The following is a 5,528-nucleotide window of genomic DNA, read 5'->3' on the forward strand; positions in this document are numbered from 1 at the left end:
TGCTTTTTCGAATTTCAAATTTCCTTGGGTTCCGTTTCCTTCCTAAAAAGGAGCTGTACCGTTGTGTCCATCAATCACATCTGCATGATATTTGACAAGCCGCATTAATTAGGGTTCATCACCCTTAAGCCTATATGATACCGGGTCAAGAAGAAAGAACTCACCTCAGCTCTCAACTCACTATTTCTCTTGCATATCTGCCCTCAGTGATCTATTCTTCTCTTTGCACATAATCTTCAATGGCGGACCCCGTAAGAAACATCATCATCAAACTCGGAAGCAAGATACACCCTCCGGCGGCAGCCCTTAAACATATTCAGACGCTCCTGCAGTTGGCTATGAAGAAGAAGCTCAAGCTTGATCCTCTGCTTCGCGACGAGATTCTGGTGACTGTTTTGTCCAACTATCCAGAGTTTTATGCTGAATGGTCGGCAGATGATGTGACTAAACTTCTTGTGATGGTCGCCGAAGCCAGTGATGAAGTCTCTCCAGTGTCTATTCCAGAACCCTCGGATGGAAATCGGGCCGGGGCATTCCTTCAATTTTTTGCTCAACGTGCCCTAGAATCTGTTGAAGTCTCTCGACGGCGAGAGGAGTCCAAGCTCTGTATCTCGAAGCTGCTCAGAAAGAAGCGTCACACAGACAGGAGATCCTTCGAAAAAGGGTAATTGATTCTGAAACCCCTATTGAAATTTCTCCGGATAAACCTGTTGATTCTTCTATTCCTTCTTGTGTGCCTGTTTTGTCTGAAAATTTATCTGCTTTGGACTCCGAGAAGCCCCCTGTGAATGTTGTTTCTTTATCTCTGCCTTTGAGTGATTACGTTGGTGTGAAATCTGATGAGTTGCATGTGTCTGATGAGAAAGCAAAGTCCTCTGATGAGCCAAATCCACTAAGTCTAGTTGTTTATGCTTCTGATAATATTGCTCTGCCTCCGTCTGAGACTGCTAATGTCTCTAAAGAAACTTGTTCTGCTGTTGATCCTCCTGCCTTACCTGCTACTGTTGAAACTGTTGATTTATCAAGCCCCCACAAGACTGAGAAAACCGGTGGAATCCCTGTTTACACTGCAACATCTTTAGGAGAGAGTCTGGAACATGTGCGACACTTTGCTGGGCTACCATCTGCTTCAATCCCTCAGCCATATCGAGTGATTCACCCTTCCGAATCCTCCAGTGAAGATGATAAATTACTGGCTGAGGTGTATGGATCTCAAGCACCTCCATCTGCTACTCCTACTGTTGAGGCAACTGCTCATCCTGACTCCACGAATTTCAAAATTTGAGAGATCTCAAATATTATTGGGAGCTCGTCTGCGAATGTTTCTGATTCTAGCCACTCTGTGACTCCTGTCCAATCCCCAACCAAGGAAACAAGACGGACAAAAAGGAAGAATGTTCCAGCAAAGGTTGTTGTTGAAACCAGTGATGATAATGCTGATGTGGATCAGCCTGCGAAGAAGAGAAAGTCGAGTGAGACTGTTAAGCCTGAAGGAGACCCGCCTATCCATCAAGTTTTCAAGACTCTGCGATCGTCTGTTAAGCACAAAGGATCTACTGCTGTACAATCTGTCTCTGTACCAGTCTCTTCTGTCAGAAAAGGGAAGCCATCCACACGATCACGAGGTCGAAGTGTCACTCTTGAGGTCCCTCCCGTTGAAGAAACTGACCCATCTGTTTATCGGCCTCAATTTGTATCTCCTGCTGCACAGACCAAATGGGCCACTATGGTTAGAAGGGATCTTATTGTTCAAAGATCGGTGGACGCGAACCAGCTGAACTCCGTTTGTGACATTCTACACTTGCTGAATGACGTCGGGTTGTTGAAAACTGTCACGGATATCTGCCCTTACTCTAAGCTGCTCACATATGAATTCTATTGCAATCTCAATGATGAGATTGATGTTCTCACAGGGCCACGACCGATGCAGATCTTCATCAGAGGAAAGTGGTATGTGTTTGGGCCTGATATGATAAATAAGTACTATGGCTTGCCTGCAGTGCAAGAAGAAGATGTTACTGACTGGGACTTGGTGGCTAGAACTCTTACCGGTGGACAGACTACATCTTGGCCTACAGGAGATAAGGACTATTTGCTGAGCTCGCATCTCACGTCCAGATATGTCATTCTACATCGCCTGGCCCTACACAACTGGCTTCCATCAGCCCACTTCAACACAGTTGGCAAGCTATTGGCAGGGTTCTTATTTCGCAATGAAACTAATATGCAGCTTGATCTGGGCAAATGGATTTATTATCATGTTCTAACTCTGATTCATCCCCGGGAACAGAAGGTAAGACTACCTTTTCCAAATCTGATTTTTCGCATCCTTACCTCTCAGGGTCTTGAGCCTATGCCCAGTGAAGTGATCAGTCCAACGCTGCTCTATACTGTTGATAAACGCCTTCTCTCTGGAGATCATATTCGAGATGTTGTTCCTGTGACTGCCCCATCCATTTCTGAACCTGATGCTGTGCCTGATGAATCTCCTCATGCTAAGGATGTGAAGCTTTCCATACAATTGAAGGCACGAGTTACTGATCTTGAGACGGCGCACAGTATTATTGCAAAGCAACTGACAGGGGCGCGCACTGAGCTGGCTACTATTCTTCTTCGTTTGAGCCTGACTGAAACTGCTGCTGCTGCGGATCCCGTGAAGTCTGACAGTGACTCTCCCTCAAATGCTTGATCTTTGGCTACCTTTGGCAAAAAGGGGGAGTAGTATGAACTCAGGGGGAGTTTTTGTGGTTGAGTACCTTCTGGCCCTGGCTGGGCGTTATGTTTTGATGTTGTTTTGATCTTAGACTGCTTTGGATCTTATGTTTTTTTGTTTATCCTATGTAATCAGATTGGACACATGGGTTACTTCTTTATAATAACCTATCTTAGTTCTTTATCTTTATAGTCGAGTTGTTTTGCCAAATAATAGCCAAAGGGGGAGTTTGTTAGTGTTTTTATGTTCAAAAACCCCATATTATAATTGGCAATATTATTATGGCATACTAAGATAGGTTTAGAGTTTGTCCGGTTGGTTCTACAGATGACTGATCAATCAGAAGCAACAACAGAAGAACTGACACTGAAGATCTGATTTAGGAAAGCTGTTTCCTTAAAAGGCTCACGTGGTTTTATCAGACCAGTATGGAAAGACGATCAGCGTATCTTCAAGAAAGGTAATGGACCTAATCTGCTAAGATTACATTCCTCTTTTATATTCCTACTTTCTACAATCAAATTCATCTATGGAGAGTGTTTATTGAAGGATTTATAAGTACCCTGACTTGAATGGAATTAGGGTTACGCCGAATAGTAAGAAGAAACACTCCATATCAGCTTTATGAGACTATGTCTTTGATTGTCATGCATCTTCTCAATACAAAATGTTCACGGTGATTAAGATGATGAACTTGAGAAGAGTTACTGCTGCTTAATCGAAAGGACACTAAGATCACACTGTTGTGGGAACAACCTTATAGAGCGTCACTGAAGTGGACTGCATCAGAGTGGGCTCTCCAAGTGAAGGGATTTCATTGGACTTCTGTACGCATGGCTCTCCATCTTCAACAATCCACTAAACCTGTGTAGATTGGGTTTGTACCTTGTGTGGGGCACTTGGGTAAGATTATTGTATATCTACCTTTGTACATTGGATTATGATTTAGTGGATTGGACGCCTATGTGATCGTCTCCCAGACGTAGATACACACCGTATCGAACTGGGTAAACATTCTGTGTCTTTGTTTTTGTGCGTTTGGTTTTCTCTGATATTCTCTTCATGAGCTATCATTATTGATTGGCATCTTACCTGAATCAATCAGTAATTTAAGTCAGACAACGAATCAGTTAATTTACGTAAAAAGGGGAATTGCAAAATTACAAAAGTTTTTTCTATGTAATCTGATTTGTAATTACTGCATATATTATATTTGTATATGCATTATATATATATATATATATACACTGTGCGGTACTTTTTTCATACCTAATGGTGTGTTTTTGGTGATGTGTACCTAATATGTGTGTGTTTATGCAGTGTATTTCCTAGCGTTGATGGTGTATATTTGCTTAACTATTGGTGCGGCCGCACTGACCGCACGGGAAACGCGGCCGCACCTGAACTTAACTCTCTGTTTGTGTGTGTGTGTGTGTGTGTGTGTGTGTGTGTGTGTGTGTGTGAGGGGGGGGGGGGGGAGATCAAGTGCAGCCATGTTGTTAGGTGTGGTAATATGGCCAATTACAGACCATTAGATTAGATAGATCCAATGAATCACATTACCAAGATTCTTCTAGTATTTTCACGCACGTTCTCCTACCCAGCGAACTGCAAGGGTAAACTCGTCATAGGGCACCGAAATAGGGAAAATCACATTGTTGTGTGTTTTATTTGTGTAATTGGTGCATTATTAGCCTTACTCTTGTGTATTTGTAGATTCCCATTGGTGCCAAGTTCAAGTGCAGCAACCCCGTCCTGTGTGGTCAGTGCGGCCGCACCAATTGTTATACAAATATACACCATCCATGTTATGAAATGCACAGCACAAAACATACACAAATTAGGTATGCATAACCAAAAACGCGCCATTAGATTTGAATAAATACACCATACAGTGTTCGGGAATACACTATTGGTGTGTTTCACTGTGGTGTGTTTTATTACACTATTGGTGCATGTTGTCAACACTGTTGGTCTATTTCTGGAACCCGACCGCTATAAATGGCCACTGTAATTTCCATAACACCCCCACTTACCAAAACGCACTAAAATCCTTAAATCCTCATAATTAACCACTGCCGTTAGATTAAACTGATTCAACGACATAGTTACGACCACACCGCCACACATAATGACATGACCACATATGAGCTCTCTTATATATATATATATATATATATATATATATATATATATATATATATATATATATATATATAGAGAGAGAGAGGTATTTGTAGTGTGTGTATTAGTTCATGATTATTTGTAATTTGATTTTTTATGCATTGTAATTTAAAGCTTCATTCATTATAAATTGTATTGTATATATAACTATTGTTTGCTAATTTAAGTTTTATGTTTGTATATAGCAAGGATATATTAGAGATTTTAAACATTTTTAGTGAAAGTTTAAGCGAACTAAATGAGTTAATTAATTTTCCAATTGAGATGGAATAATGCTTCAATTTAGTATAAGAGTCAACCCCATGCCAAAGGTCATGGGTTCGAATCTCTAGCCTTATTGATCAAACTCGATAATATCTGTTTTTCATTTCTCGTCACTATATATAGACATAAGTAAAACTAAGCATCATTATCCCTACCAATCTCTCTTACTTTCAAAAATGGGTCCCACTTCCACATAATCAAATTTATAAATTATCCACCATTTGTTCTACATCCCTACAAATCTCTCCAACTTTCAAAAATTGATCCCACTTTCATATTATATTTTAAATATAATAATAATAATAATAAAAATAATAAAAATGAAAAAAAATATGTTGGCGATGGTAGCAAAAGCCGCCTAGCAAAT

At 40.7% G+C, this 5,528-nt stretch overlaps 1 protein-coding gene across 1 annotated transcript; it reads left to right on the forward strand.

The window, feature by feature from the left end:
* The first annotated feature begins 239 nt into the window (after window positions 1–239).
* Window positions 240–2,689, forward strand: LOC109153779. The gene is made up of 4 exons (XM_019301643.1): window positions 240–493; window positions 577–1,246; window positions 1,451–2,293; window positions 2,342–2,689. The coding sequence occupies exons 1-4, from the start codon at window positions 240–242 to the stop codon at window positions 2,687–2,689; spliced, it is 2,115 nt and encodes a 704-aa protein (XP_019157188.1).
* The last annotated feature ends 2,839 nt before the right edge of the window (window positions 2,690–5,528 follow it).

Source organism: Ipomoea nil, unplaced genomic scaffold, assembly GCF_001879475.1.
Source record: "Ipomoea nil cultivar Tokyo-kokei standard unplaced genomic scaffold, Asagao_1.1 scaffold2537, whole genome shotgun sequence".
NCBI lineage: Eukaryota > Viridiplantae > Streptophyta > Magnoliopsida > Solanales > Convolvulaceae > Ipomoea > Ipomoea nil.